Here is a 13,755-nt window from a genome sequence, read left to right as displayed (position 1 = left end):
GAGATGGGAAAAAATGAACTTACAAAGAGAAACTCACTTCAAAAATTTTTAGTGATGCCATACCGTCGAGCCCCAAAAACGGTTAAGAAATGTTACTACAATTGAACGCCATTTCTCACGTACCTGCCCTGACACTGGCACTCTCGTGAAAGGCGTTATAAATTTGGCTCCATAATAAACTGAAGCTCGACTCGCACTCCGTCTGTCACGGTAAGGTTCTTCTGTCGCCACCGACCCGTATGTGTAAGCTTCCCATTTTTTCGCCTCAATCATTCGAGCACGATAGCGCGAAGCTGTGATGCATTAAAGAATTGTTCCGTGAGGTACCAAAAAAAAAAAAACAAAAACGAGCGATACTCCCCATCTTGATATGGCCACCAAAATAGGTAAGTAGTGTCACTTTGCGCAAGGATCGTATTTCCTGCGGCATCTCGTAGATTGGAGCTGGCTGGTTTTCTACCGAAACAGTGTCGTTAATTCATCGCAACCAGACAGTGCACGTGAGTGCAGTGGAAAATCTTGCGGCAATTCGGTGAAAATTTATTTACTCCACCCTCGGAACGTGCGAAACATAAGCGTTTTGCTCTTGCAGAAAAGGTGGACGAAAAACCCGAAGAGTAACATAACATCTTCACATTTCTCCAAAAAAGCAGCTCCATTATTCTCAATACAGAAAAATGGGAAAGATGAAACCCCTCGTTCTCGCACACTTACGGCACGAATGTCTTTTCTTCCTGTGGTTTTCCCCCCTTCATTTCTGCTGTCAGCTACAGCTAACGGTAAGGTAGAGCGTAAATGGAAACCGTACCTACATATTTGTGCCTGACAGTGGAAGATGGGAACAACGACTCGAATGGGAAGGTTTTATCTATCTTAAACTGTTGCCATATTTCCTACAACCCACTCCGTGGTGACCATGGACGGAAGAAAAAAAGGTGTGAAAACGACAAAATGAAATAAATTACTAGCCTTAAAATATGACATCGATATATTTTAAGTCGCATCTCGGGTTCTCTGGTTTTGACATCGGCAAACAGCAAACTACCTTTGTGTCTTTTTTTGTTTAATTTTAGAAAAAATTGTCTTTAAATATTATTTTCTCACTTCAATGTAAGGAATGAGACTTACAATAAAATAGTTTTACTTTTCATATTTTCTTTTTGAAAACCTATTAGAGAAGTTTTTCCAACGATAACAATACACGAGAAAAAAATTCACTTTGCTCAAACAAACCAGCAATGCAGCATGCACTCGATATGAAAGATGCAACTGATAAGATAGTTGGGCTAGTTTGCTGTTTTTTTTCCTCCCTTTTTGGAGCTTCTCCCACTAGTAACTCCTACCTCCATAGAAGTTATTTGAAACGGCCAACTCTGTAGGTGCCAGTTTCCACAACAACATTAATGGCTTGCTTACAATCCTACTGCATACTAGTAACACAACAAGAAAACGACTGGTACGGCAGAAAACTTTACTTCGAATGAAAAGCAAAAGAGCAAACAATAAAGAATATTGAATCTTTCTCTCTGTTTTGCCTTTTTCTGCTTTTCTGCTGGTTGAAAACCTGCAGTACCATGGATAGTGAAACTTTTCTACTCAAGAAAAGTCTAGCCAAAGGAATGACGCCATTCCCTTCTTTTGATGCCGTACCTGCCAATGATGGTCGACGATGGATGGATAGGTTTCATTCATACCTAATTGGCGACACTGATACGATGACCAATGGTGATGGTAAAATAGTTTCTTCTTGGGAAATGGATAAGTAAAGAAAAATAATTCTTACGGAAAAGATTAATTGAGGCTAAAAATATCCAATCGTTGGTTGAATTTCAATAAAAAAAATATTTAATATTATTTTATATAAATTAAAAACTAGGAAAATGTATTTTAAGTGACTTAAATATGACTAAAAAGCTTACCTTTACTAACTTACAGTTTACGTTTATTTCTTTTAGATAATACTTAACTCAACTTGTCTTTTCAATAACTTACATAAATAATATCCGAAAAATGTTTCTCTGAGTGGATTTTTTTAAGTTTAGTGATTTTGTTTATAGTATAATTCGAAGAATTTTTCCTTTTACTAACTTCTTATACATCTTATTCAACACTCTCTTTTCCCTATCGAGTAATGGGAACACCTGACTAAAACAAACCTAAATCAAAGCTTGTTCTCCCTTTCTTGAGTGGCAGTACTCACAACCAGTTTTCCATAAAACAACAACTTTTCATCTAAATTGTATAAGTTTTTAATTTTCATTCCACCGGAGCTTGCTTTCATTCATTTTGCTTTGCTGTACCATTCGCAAACCATGCAAGTTTTTTGTTCCATCTGCCAAACCAATCGGCTCCTGCAGTACCAACCATTTCACTTTGCAAAACTGACGACATTCTCGATGCTGTGTCTTTTGTTACTTGCTCAGTTTATCGTTTTTCGATTCGACAAAATAAAAAGTGCGCTGTCGCCGGTGCCGTGTGCTACACGCGATTGAGCATAAAAAGCACACAAACACAAACTTACCATTAAACAACAAAACATTTAACATGCACGCAAACGCGACAGACGGTTGTGTTAAAAATGGGTTTCTGGTGAAACAAAACAAAAAAAACAGATGGAAACAGAACGAAACCAAACGCAAGGCTCAACAGACATTGCAAACAAACAAAAAAAACAAATAACGGAAAGGAAAGTAAATGGGAAAGTTTAAATTGACTATTTAAATTCCGCTGATTAAAACAGATTTCATTCGCATAACAACTACACTGGCCGACTGACTGGCACGAAACAGCGAAACATTCCACAGCCGAGAGACACAACAAACACAAACTGGTAACACTGGCAGGACTCACCCGAACTACGAAATCGTTTCAAGAGCTTTGCGTTTCTTGCGCTGTTATTCGGTGTTTGTAGCAAGAGCAAACAGTGGGAAAAGGAAATAATTGTGAAACGGTGGAGTCCGTTAAAAAAGGAGGGGCCGCTAGTTGAAAGGACGTTTTATTAGGGCTTAGCTATGAAGGGGAAAGGAAAATATGCACGTTCAGTTGCTTTGGGTTTGGTTTATTTGCTTCAAATCACAACACGTTTTGTGCCCGTTAAAATGGAATCAAATTTGATGACCGATTTTAACTCCTTCAAGGTGGTTACCAAATTTAATACTGGTCAACGTCACCGATTAGAGGCGTATTTTAGAGAAACTGAAAAAAGGAGACAAGATGATAGGCTTTGTATTGGGATGATTTTATTTTAGATTTGTATTATATTTATTACAGCTTTAAAATTCAAAGCAATTTTTGGGGAAAAAAATATCCAAACGATTCCAACAATTTACAAGCGAGCTAAATGATTTATCCTTTACCCTGTCCGGTGCTATTCCACACTCCCAAAAGAGCGTGTTTTATTGTAGCTCTAATAAGCGATCCCAATAAAAACCTCTCTGATTTCCTGCCCTGCTGTCATGGCGCGCATCTTGGCGACCATTTATTCTATTTCCCAGAAACCTTTTTCCCCGCCGCGGGTGCGGGGTTGATCGTTTTCCCCACAATCCTTTGCCGGAACCGCGCAGTAACAGCAGCAACCGGTGCCTGCCAACACAGCCTGCAAAGATATAAATCTAACCCGACCGCTGTTGTGTCGGTTTTGCTGTGTGGAAGGGAAATTTATTTTTCATTACTGCTTCCGTTTAATGACTTTCGAATTCCAAATGAGCCCAAAATACGAATGGAATATGCTGATGATCGCCGCCAATGATGAGGGTGCTGTACGAAAAGGGAACCTACGGGACCGTGGCTTCTCTGGGTTGACCTCGAAAGAATGCCAATAGTTTTTCCACCCAGCTTCAGCTTCCAGAAGCGTGGAAGCGTTGGCCAGTGTGGCCTAAATCTCGCTCAAATGGTGGTGGATAAATTTATTGCTCCTGGGAAAACTTGTTGCATTTGATTGCTATCGTCATCTTTTGCCACGGTCGTATTCTGCTTTAGCAATGTTTTATATTGTTTGCTGCAGATGATGAAAGTCTGTCGGCGCTACCCCATATATTACAAAGCGGAAGATATTGAAAGTGCCTCTCAGAGATAGATAATGTGGCAAAACTCTTTCTTTACGCAATGTTTATTGAAATATTTTTTAAAAGAAATTGTCTTATCTTCCAAAGTCTGCTCGTGACGGTTCACGGATGGTTAATTAGATGATTTATACTGCATCCCACCCCATTATTTTCTTCCGTTCGGTTCTTGCGCTCTCTTGCTGCCATAGAAACAGAAGCCACCCTAGTGAAAGGTGCAGTTTGCAAAGATAACGTTGCCCCGCCGCCAGTAATTAAGAGCTCGAATTACCGAAAACCCATTCATTACCGAGCTAAACCAACAGAAGATAACAGGAAAAACTCCGATTGAAATGATCGGGAAATCGGGAAGCAGAAAGAATGAAGATTAGTGAATGATTAACCCAACCAGTCTGGGAACTGAACGGTAACAATATCTCTTGTCGTACCGGTAAAACTGGCGAGAAGCTTGTTCTTGTGTATCTACTCATTGCAGGATGGGTCTTACTAACACCAGATAAATATGATTTTATTGTAGGCTGAAATTAATTATATTCCAAGAAAAATCGCATCACCAAACACCGAGCCGTACTCAGGATCATTAATTAAAGTTCAGCATAATGTTGATGTCACAAAGCAAAAATGGTGCAATTAGTGATGTACCATTCGTGAAATGTGAGTTGAATATTAATCAAGATGTAATGAACAGTATTTATATTTTTACTGTGAAAATTTGTTTCAATTTCTAGCCTTGTTGACTGTATTAATTATTAAAATTATTATGTCTACATAAACTACAATCGTATTATGCGCACCAACATTACATCATGTAAATGGGAAAGGGTTCACATGACTATCCCCTGGAATGATCGTACCTTACTAAACCTAAACCGCTTTAACAATTATTATTTTAATCTGTTCGCCCATCTCGAATGCATCGCTAGTTCACGAGTTCACGATACCGTGCGTTTGAAAAGCGTGAAAACTACCTTCAAATTGCTCATCAGCGTTTGTTTCGCAACTGCCCGCCCCCACCCAGTTCACCCAAGGGAAGTTCAACCATCCCGTTCTGCCTGCATATCCTGTTCGCCTGTAGTCACAGAAACCCATCCCGGATCTCATCGGGGACCAAGATTATAATATTAAGCGTGTAACCCTTACCGAATCGGAAAAGGGCCCGACCGACCTGATTGGGTGCACACCCAGTGCACCGAACGCCATGCCTAGCAGTTAATGAACGGCCGTACTAGCGAATTTGCAAGCGCTTACCAGATTCTCGGCCTCGGCCAAAACCAAACCACGTTCCTAGCACGCTCGGTTGCGCTTCGCGGTAGCGATTATCCCGCTGTACTGCTTTTTAGAGCTTTCCTCCGTAAGGGCTCTGTTTCGACAAATTATATTTTACACTTACCAGCCCGTTTCATCGCGATGCTTCTACGCTTATCCTGTACCACCTTTTACATCCTACACATAAATAGCGACTGTGTGTGTTTGTCGGTACCCACATTTGGTACTGGTAAAGTGGATGGAAAAGGTACGTTCGGGTTAATTTTCCGCTTATCGGCAAATTATGATCGAACGGGAAAATTTGTGAATTTCCCACCATACGCGGGCGGTGGGTCCTTTCCGCCCACGTTGTAAACTTTGGCTCCCGGGAATGATACGCTTCTTAACGACCCGCACTGCCAGGATGGTCGTTTAGGGAACGGTTTTTGTTGTTGTATGATGAGAAATGCCACAAGACAAACTGGGCCCACGGTGGGGTTCCATCGTGTAGCGGTAGGTGGTAGAATGCTTTTGAGATAGGAACACAGAAAAAATATAAAACTCCCCGTTGAAGTTCACCTCGGCTAAAGCTTTTTCTATCACCATGCACACTCATCGTATGATGATAGGACGCCGGATGCACGTTGCATACATGCGCAATGCACCCATACTTACTTGTATATGTGTTATGGAGAGGCTTATAAATATGCCTCTAGGGGTATTTTAATGGAACCATCCCAAACCATCCCCAATTCCTCTTCCCCGACACACAAATTCTCTCCCACGCTCAATCCGGAAAGCCAGAACACACACTCACACACAGTATCGAGGGCAGTAAATCGATGATCCTAAGCTATCATCTGCCGGAGTATTTGCAGGCCATCCCTACGTCTACGGTGGTGCCTTCGCTTTGTGTTATTCGACCCAGAGACCCGGACGAAATGAACTTGTGCCTCGCGGGTTTGGGGTGGAAAAATAATGGAAAAAGCTCTTGGTAGACTTGGCTGCCGGGAATCGATGGTAAAATGGATTAAAATATCGTCAGCAGCTTCACTGTGTGGGGAACATGCAAGCCGTAGCAGAACGAAGGTTGTTAGATTTTCGTTACTAACTGTCTGCAGTTGGGGATACCGATCGTTTGTTTTTTTTTACTTCTGCATCCCGATTTTCCTCTCCATTTTTTTCCTCTTCAGGCTTCCTTTAATGCGCACTCATTTGCTGGCGTATTACATTCTGTTACAACACCGGAGGCCACAACTACAGGAACCGGGCGGATCCAAGCGAACGAGTCATTTTCGTATCATATTTTCACCTCACACTCGCACACACTCCCTTAGGACTGCAGCAATGCATTGAAGGGGAGAAAAAAAATGAAAGGAAAATTCAAGCAACGGTGGTTCGCGGGGTATCAACCCGTGAAGTTCAGGTTCGGTGCGGAAAATGCAGTGAATAGTATCACCTTTTTCTCCAACCGGATAGTCCTCCTGCGCTGTTGGATACCCGCGGGGGAGGAAGCAAAGATCACGCTTCCGGGAAAAATGATAAGTACTGCAAGAATGATTGCGGGAGAAAAACTCCCAGAGGCCCGAAGACCTAGAGAGTGAGGTCACCGGCTAACTTCGCATTCAAATGGTAGAAAGTTCGAGGGGAAGTAATTCTTTTTTTTGTGTTAAAGCGTGAATCCCATGCAGCGCTAACCAATTTTCCGGATGGTCCTACCGTTTCGTTCTCTCATTTTCTTTCCATCCTTGGCAGAGCAACCGCCGGGAACGGGACTTTTACGCAACGGTTCACTACCGATACCGATGTAATAGTCAGTGCGAGGGTTCACATTGCATGTGATTAGTATGTTATTGCAGTGAAAGAAAAAGAAACATTAAACGATGAACAAAACGAACGTGTGTGTGTTTGTGCGGTATCGGAAAGGGAGATACGAGCGAACCCAAAACCCGCCGGAAAGTGTGCAGCGTCCGGATAACGAGCAGTTCGTTCATTCATTTGGCACTATATGCGGTGCGAAGGGTTAAACGGTTCGGGGAATGGGAACAGGATGGTTTCCTTTTAAATCTCAACCAACCGATATTACGACCTGCGTGATTTTGTACAGTTTCATTTGTAGATATACCTACATGAATGCGTACACGAAGGGAACGAGTTGGTGTAGACTTTAAACAGGAAAATCACATTAAGTGTAATTATGTTTAAATTAGTGCAACGCTTCTCTTTGAAAGCTAATATTACACCATTTATTATAAATTGTACAAAAATTACTATTCATACTATAATACGATCAACTCCCTCACAACGAGAGAGTTTGAAAGCTGTTTTTGTATATTGAGCATAATGAAATTAGCTTTTTCAATTAACAAAATCTCCCTTTAATTTAAAACAAAAAGTACGACTTTTCATAAAATCCACCCATTAAAAATACGTTAACCAATTTGAAACATATTATCTTTTTCTATCATTTGTTTCTCTCAGTGTAAGAAGCAAAAACAAAGCCGAAGCATTCTTATTTGTTCACTCCTCTTTAAATCTACTCGAATTCTTAATGCTTATTCTCGGTGATTTTTCTGGTCCGCAAACTATTCACAGTACAAAAGTATGGAGAAAAAAGGTTTTGTACGGCCTATTTAAGGAAGCGATACGAAATGGTGGTAGAGAAGGATATAAACCCTAAATTTATAGGTCAAGAGAAGATAATCGTCCGATAATTACCAGGGACGACGGCCAGATAGGGTAAACTCCAGAGTTTGCGCTTCTCGAGCAGGAACTTCGTGTTACTCTTCAGGATTTCTTCTGCATGACAAATATAGTTTTCAAATTGCGAATGTGTTTTTGAAATGCATGTATTAAAGACATTCAGAATTGATTTTCTTATCTAAATTGTCATTTCCTGACGACACTTTGCTGGGTGTGAAGAATTGTTTTTTTTTTTGTTTTTTTTTTAAGTATTTATTCATGATAAGTTGAAAGTCTGCGGCCATTCATCAACTAACTTTGTGTCTCATTGAAATTCGTTCGTTTGTCTGAGTTGTCCTAAATTTTCTTTGTTCTTCTCATAAGCCCACAATAACGATACCAACATGTTGTTGCTTTAATCGACACATTAGACCAAAGCGCAATAAACTAACATCTAGCTGCCAGAAACGTAGCTTTAATCGCAGCTGTTTCCCACAATTCCGCCCCAAATGACGATAATTAAACGTAAAGATCTGCGCAAGATTTTACGCGCCCATATCACGTTCCTTACGTCCTTTTCCTTCCGTTTAGTTTCCCGCTTTCCCGCATTCTGTGGATATGATTGTGCGCTTAAACCGTCATGCTTCTCTGGCGCCAAAACTGTGGTCGATGCTAGCAGAATGGGTTCGAAATATGATACGACACGAACGACGCCGGTCAGCATCGTAAACGAAACCAAATGTGTTGCCCTGCGAGATGATTATGATCGTCCTGTGTTCGTCGATGTTTGTGTGTTTGTGTCAACATGTGTGCGTGTTTTCGCCTATCACTAAGGGTTTTTGTTTTCTGAACCTAGATAAAATAGAACTAAAAAAAGTGTTTTTGGTTCAACGTTTCTTCATGCAATAGCAAAATGAACTCCCTAATAAGTAATAAAAAATAGGTATATGTGCTTAACAATTGTATGACTATTGGTTCACATCGATTGTGTGTTAATTTGTGTTATATCTGCTTTTGATTTAATGGAAATTTACTTATATTAAAGTCTTAGGTAAAGTACAATTTTATCAAGCTATTTTGCTGTTCAACCAGCAACTTGAACATTAACTTGATATTTAACAATAATTTAAGCCGAAGCTGTAAATGAGTCATTAGAGCATGATTGAAATGGCTGTTAAATGTTCAAGATAATCCACCCATCTGCTTCCAACCACTCCTAGCTTCAATAAAACTAGCAACAATATGCACCGCGGTACAAACAACTGCCCGCAAAACGAACATTGAACGAGAAGTAAACTTGACGTCTTACGGAACCTCATTCCAAAGATGCTTTGGCGCTTTATTTTACAACTTTCTAAAGCTGCCACCTAAAGTAAATGAAGCAGCAATCGTAGTGGAAGCTTTCTTTCAAACGAAACTTACGCCCAACCCCGAAGCCACTTACCGGGCGCTGTTCCGTTTTAACAAAGCCCATCCACGTGCCCATCGGACGATCAGACTTCGCCTGACAGCCTGATTTCCTGTTCCGTTTAACCACAACCGGTGCTCCCGTTGGTTGGTTGGTGTGCGGTTGGTTGCCCGATGATGGGCGTTTGTTTCGGTGGTTGGCAGAAGATACTTTGACCAGGCCCCATTGGCCCAACCGTTGTTGGGTGAAAGCGTCAAGGGCGAAAGTTTACCTTGGTCGCCCCCTGGACACAGCAACGTTGAGTGGTGTTGGGAGCCGGTAGCCTGTCAAAAGCAAAAACCTCGAAAGGAAAGCATAATATTCGTTACCGTTCCCATCCATCCATCCATCCATCGAACCCATCAACGGAACGGAACCGGGCCTTTTTGTTGTACCCGATTCTCGGAACCAACCTTTCCGAAGACGCCAATCGGCAAAAACCGTGGCCGTGGCCTAACCTCAGTTTTCCCCTTTATATCTCTCTTTCTCTTTCACTCTCTCTCCCTCTCCCTCTCTCTCTCTTTTCTCTCTCTTCTATTCTTAGCCTACTGCCCACAATGTGTTTAAAGATGTTTTTTGATGATCGTCTTTTTCGCATAATTAGAAAACTTTTATTATTTATGAAATCACTTTAGGAAAATGCTTTACGAGCAAAAAGCAAACTTTTGAACGTTCGGCTTTCTGGTTCGGTGAGCGTAAGCCTTTCTCTTCCACGCCCGTTTACCATTCAACACAATTCCCGTGGCTTTTCCCGTCGTTTTGCGTATCCAGTGCTTTCATTCGTTTTCCTGTACATTCGGTTTTTCTCTCGTTTCACAAAAGCATCTTCAACAAAGTAGAGTTTCTTTTGAAATTTCTTCGGGAACAGGGTGGTGTTTTTTATTTTTTTGTTTTGCCACTTTCTTACGGGTTGTCGAAATAGTAGGAACCGGTTTAAGGCTACCGACAACGGAGTTCCTACCGGTACCCTTATGTTACGCCTGACCAACTTATCTGAAGAAGCAACCAAAGTGTTTGGCATGCTGATGCTGGCAGGGAGCCGTAAGTTTTACAAAGCAAAAGTGTTCGTCCAACTGGACCAAGGAAAAAAAACGGGTCAAAAGGGTATGCACGTGGTGTGTGCGTGTGTGGTAGGATGCTAACAATCGGATAAATTTGACCGAACCGAACGGAATATAAAATCATGGTGGCGGTTGATGCGACAGAGTGGAAAGATATTGATTTTTTCTTCCTCATTTGCCAAAATTGGTTCGAAACTTTTGTTCTCGTCAAACCACATTTCTGTGACGCATAGAGAATTTTTACTATTACCCGGTTTTAGTTACCGAAGTAAAAATGTTAAAATGCGCGTATTTGTAAAGTAAAGTAGTAAATTTAAAAACTTTTCAATAGCCTAAACTAACATTCAGCTCTCCCTGTTAAATGGAAAATATTAAAATAAACCCTTGTTTCTATCACTTTAAACTCGCACAAAACTCGCAGCGCTTTGGCAGTAATATTTGAATAAATCAGACACCTAAGCAAACATTCACTCTGACTTTAACTATGAGTCTAGGTGCACATAAAAGAACTCAAACTCTTCTCCTTCCTCTCTCATTTAGTGGTGCTACTTTACTACCAGATGAGGCAAAATTGCAATAAACCTCAAGTTGAACAACGAAAAGAACAAAGGGTTTAAGGTTGCGTTTAACCTCATCCATCTGCTCCCAACCTTGGCGAGCTATTTTCGTGACCATTCTTCAAACGGACCTTACTGTTTGTTTGTTTCTGTCGGCTCTTGTACCGCATCACTTTTCCAAGGAGAAAGCCATTCTTTCACTTTAGCTCTGTTCCACCGTAAGAAGAAAAACCTTCGCAAAAGATGATAATCTAGGTCATTGGCGTAAAGAAATGGGAAACATTCCGGATCCATCGTCTATCCCGTGGTGTCCTGCATTTGTGTGATGTAAAGTTATAAAATGCAAAGTCCGTTAGAAGTCTTTTAAGGTTCACACTTGTCTTTCTGTTCCAGGAAACATTCGATTCGAGGTGTTTTAGTGCCACATTTGACTTTTGTTATTAGTGCCAATGGGGAATTACACGTCGCAAATAGAAAGGAAAGGATTTTTTAGGTATAAGGTTATTGAATTTAGGTTTAGGTTATAAAGTTAAATGAAGAATGAGTATTCCGTAGTTTAATATCATTTAATAGAAATATTTAATAGTAGTTTATATCTAAACAAAGAATCCCAATCTCAACTAGACCATGCACCCAAACACTCAGTAAAGTAAAGACAGTAAAGTCGGCAAATAGTATGATACATAGATTAAACGAAGCAGACAGGCGTCTACAACGTTAATTAAAAAAGGAGATAAAAGTTCATACAAACAAACTAATTATATAATCATTTGATTAGTCATCCGAAGAGGTGCAAAACTAACTTTTTTTCTATTTTCCAAATTCTATTTCAGATTGAAGATGCGATGCTTATGTTTGACAAACAAACCAACCGGCACAGAGGTAAGTGAATTATTAGTACTTTATTTTATTATCGACAAATGAAAAGTCTCATGGAATGAAGATTATTTTAAAGTTATTCTTTTAAAAAAATACAAAAAGAAAAATTTTGTACAAAGAACGATTTCATTTGAGATGCAAACGGAGTACGGTACGCACTCCGTTCTGAAGAATTTGTCCCGTTTTGCAAATTCTTTCGAAAAGCAATCCGGCAGTGAAACACATGGCCAACGCATGCATCAGGCAAATGCATCCGGGTCGATGCAGATACTGCAGCCAACAACAGTTTGAGTTTGATCTGCACCGAAGCACCGGCAAACAAATCAGCACGAATTCAACCAATCGTAAACAAACAACAATAAAATCCAAGCACATCATAAACAAATGTCAACAGTGCCACCACTGCTGCCAACCCCCGCACTTTGCTAGCCAGGTGGTCGGTATACTAGCTACTACGACAAGCTCGACACACACACGTCATGCATATACCGTTTTAGCTTCATCGATAGCAGACGAAATCACAATCGGTTGCTCTTGTGCTGAAAGGCTAAGCTTTGCCATCGAAAGGCAAAAGGGGAAGAAAGGCGGTAAATTTGGGGGAGGTGAGGTAGTTGGACCCGGTTGGCTGTTTACCCATTGCACTTTCGAAGTCACGCCAACAGATGCATCTCCGTCGTCTGGCAGCCCCGAGTGCCATTCAGTGACGATGCAAATTTGTCCACCGGACAATCGAACAGCTCTGTTTACCATCATAACAACTATCATCATCGAACGGGGGACTCAGTGCCACCGTCGTCACCACAACCGCCTCGAACTTCATCATCGTTGCATCTTCGTGTTCCGTCAGCATTAACATCGTACACCAACGTTCCGGCACTTGGAAGCAAACTGTCAATCGTCATCATCGAATTTCGAGACGATGGAATGTACCGAAGGTTCTTCTTTCGTGTTGAAATCGCAATGGTACTCGACACAAATGGAACAAATGGAAAATGGTGCTCCGTTTGCGATTAGTGACGGTCGAAATGGGACACTTTAGATGCTGTAATGCTATGCTCGTTTCACTGTGTGGTTAATTTCATTGGAACTATTTTACAACTAGTTGAATAACTTACAAGTTTCATGCTCGATGCTAATAATGCGCTTCAAAAATTCTTCATATTTTAATCTTCTAAATCACTTCGCTTAAAATTTGTATCAAAAGAAATACTTTGAAAATTATAGTCACATAATTTAACAGCTTTATCATGCATACAAGATTTATACGGATAGCCGTGTGTTGCTTACCAAACCTTTTTTTCCACTCGTTCGCCTGCAGCAAAGTGAAACCATCAGTGGAATTGCATTGCTACTGCATTGATTGCAAAAATGCATTAAAAATATTGCGAATTTCATTGCTCCAGTCTATGAATCATAAATGCAGCATTTGAGATAAAAAAAAACACACACACATTTTGCGTTCAAAAGCTTTGCACAGATGCATTTCCAATCATGCTGTAGTTTTGAGGTCAGCCAACAGTTGGTCATTTGCTGTTTATTTTGTTTGATTTTTTATGTTGTTATTTTAATTTAAAAGCAACATTAAAACTGAGGTTGAATTTTGTATGTACTCTTTTGGATGATGTGTATTTTTTACCTTGCTATGTAATGTAAATGTTAAAGTGGATTGAAAAAATCAATTTGCGTGTCTGTTCATCAATCGACAATGTAAATTCCGCTACAATAAGTTGTGTTTTTTTTTGGTATTTTTTTTTCTTTTTTATGAGAATTTAATACAACTATCTTCAGCAGTTGTTTGGTTGATAATACCTATCAGCAAATGA

At 40.3% G+C, this 13,755-nt stretch overlaps 1 protein-coding gene across 13 annotated transcripts in view; it reads left to right on the top strand.

Moving 5' to 3' along the window:
* Nucleotides 1-13,755, top strand: part of LOC125767667 (RNA-binding protein Musashi homolog Rbp6) — a 594,718-nt gene that overhangs the window by 504,315 nt on the left and 76,648 nt on the right. For all 13 annotated transcript variants that reach the window (XM_049434475.1, XM_049434479.1, XM_049434480.1 and 10 more), the window contains one exon: nt 11,887-11,935. In XM_049434475.1, coding sequence (XP_049290432.1) covers nt 11,887-11,935 — 49 coding nt within the window. The remainder of the gene's footprint in view (nt 1-11,886; nt 11,936-13,755) is intronic.

This window comes from Anopheles funestus, chromosome 3RL (assembly GCF_943734845.2).
Source record: "Anopheles funestus chromosome 3RL, idAnoFuneDA-416_04, whole genome shotgun sequence".
Taxonomy (NCBI): domain Eukaryota; kingdom Metazoa; phylum Arthropoda; class Insecta; order Diptera; family Culicidae; genus Anopheles; species Anopheles funestus.
Note: the sequence above shows the minus strand (reverse complement) of the source record. Positions and strands in the feature narration are given on the sequence as shown.